Source organism: Solanum tuberosum, unplaced genomic scaffold (genome assembly GCF_000226075.1).
Source record: "Solanum tuberosum cultivar DM 1-3 516 R44 unplaced genomic scaffold, SolTub_3.0 scf00362, whole genome shotgun sequence".
Classification (NCBI taxonomy): domain Eukaryota; kingdom Viridiplantae; phylum Streptophyta; class Magnoliopsida; order Solanales; family Solanaceae; genus Solanum; species Solanum tuberosum.
In genome coordinates, this window is record NW_006239284.1 from 389942 (window position 1) to 391583 (window position 1642).

Here is a 1642-nt window from a genome sequence, read left to right on the forward strand (position 1 = left end):
GCACAAATGTTAGATGAGAAACTTGTAAACTTGACCAGAGAAGTTCAAAGTGGGGAAAAACTTGATTTTACATTTACGGAGGATGGTGGCTTATTTTATCAAAACAGGTTATGTGTCCCTAATGATGAGAAATTGAGGAGAAAAATATTGAATGAAGAACATACTTCACCATATGCAATGCATCTTGGAGGTACAAAGATGTACCGGACCATCAAAGAAAATTATTGTGGATGGTATGAAGATAGACATTGCGGAGTTCGTCTCTAAATGTTTGGTTTGTCAACAAGTAAAGGCAGAGCATCAAGTTCCAGTGGTTTACTACAACCCTTGTCGATGCCAGAATGGAAATGAGAGAGAATAACTATGGACTTTGTTTCTGGACTTCCTCGCACTCAGAGAAATCATGATGCAATATGGGTGATTGTGGACAGGCTAACCAAGAGTGCTCACTTCTTAGCAATCAGGATGGATTACTCACTTGAGCGTTTAGCCGAGATGTACATTAATGAGATTGTAAGACTACATGGGATCCCTGTGTCTATTGTATCAGACTGGAACCCAAGGTTTACATCTAGATTTTGGGGTAGCTTGCAGGAAGTTTTGGGTAATAAGTTGAGGTTTAGCACTTCGTTCCATCCTCAAACTGACGGCCAGTCGGAAAGAGTGATACAAATTTTGGAGGATATGCTTCGAGCTTTCATTATGGAGTTTGAAGGTAGTTGGGACAAACACATGGCTTTGATAGAATTTGCTTAGAATAATAGCTACCAATCGAGTATTGGAATCCCTATGAAGCCTTATACGGAAGAATATGCCGGACTCCTCTTTGTTGGAGTGAAATTGGTGAAAGAAAGCTTATTGGTCATGAAATTGTGCAACAAACAGAGGACAAGGTAAAAATTATCAAAGATCGTCTAAAGATTTCTTCTGATAGACAAAAGTCGTACGCTGATCTAAAAAGGCGTGATACTGAATATCAAGTTGGAGATAAAGTCTTCTTAAAGGTGTCTCCATGGAAAAAGGTTATGAGATTGGCCAGAAGGGAAACTTAGTCCCCGATTTATTGGACCTTATGAGATACTTGAAAGGGTTGGACCAGTTGCATATAAATTGGCGTTGACACCTGAGTTAGACAAGATCCACAATGTCTATGTTTCTATGCTCAGAAGATATCGTTCTGATCCATCTCATGTTCTTCCAGTTGAATCTATTGAGGTTAATCCTGACTTGACGTATAATGAAGAACCTATTCTAATTCAAGCTCGAGAAGTAAAGCAACTTAGGAAAAAGAGAATCCCCTTAGTAAAGGTACTTTGGAGGAACCATTCTGGAAAAGAAGCTACCTGGGAAAGAGAAGAAGACATGAGGACCCTATATCCGCACTTGTTCCGGGACTAGTGTAAGGTAAATTTTGAGACAAAATTTTTTAAAGGGGGAGAGAGTTGTAACACCCCTAAAATACTAGACCAACTCTTGCATGTCGATGCATCATTTCTTAATTACTACAATATGTTTTACTCTCATTTTGGGAACTTGAAATGTTGTGATAATTGCTAACTTGCTTAACATAAATTGTGATCGTAATTTAAAGTATTGTATTTGGTTATTTTCGTAATATTCTAATTAGAATTATGTATAACTT

General features: G+C 37.9%; 1 protein-coding gene across 1 annotated transcript in view; it reads right to left on the reverse strand.

The window, feature by feature from the left end:
• Positions 1-1070: 1070 nt before the first annotated feature.
• The window catches only part of LOC102589084 (SKP1-like protein 1A), a 5555-nt gene continuing 4983 nt past the window's right edge, over positions 1071-1642 (reverse strand). The window contains exon 2 of the mRNA XM_006361513.1: positions 1071-1123. Coding sequence (XP_006361575.1) covers positions 1071-1123 — 53 coding nt within the window. The remainder of the gene's footprint in view (positions 1124-1642) is intronic.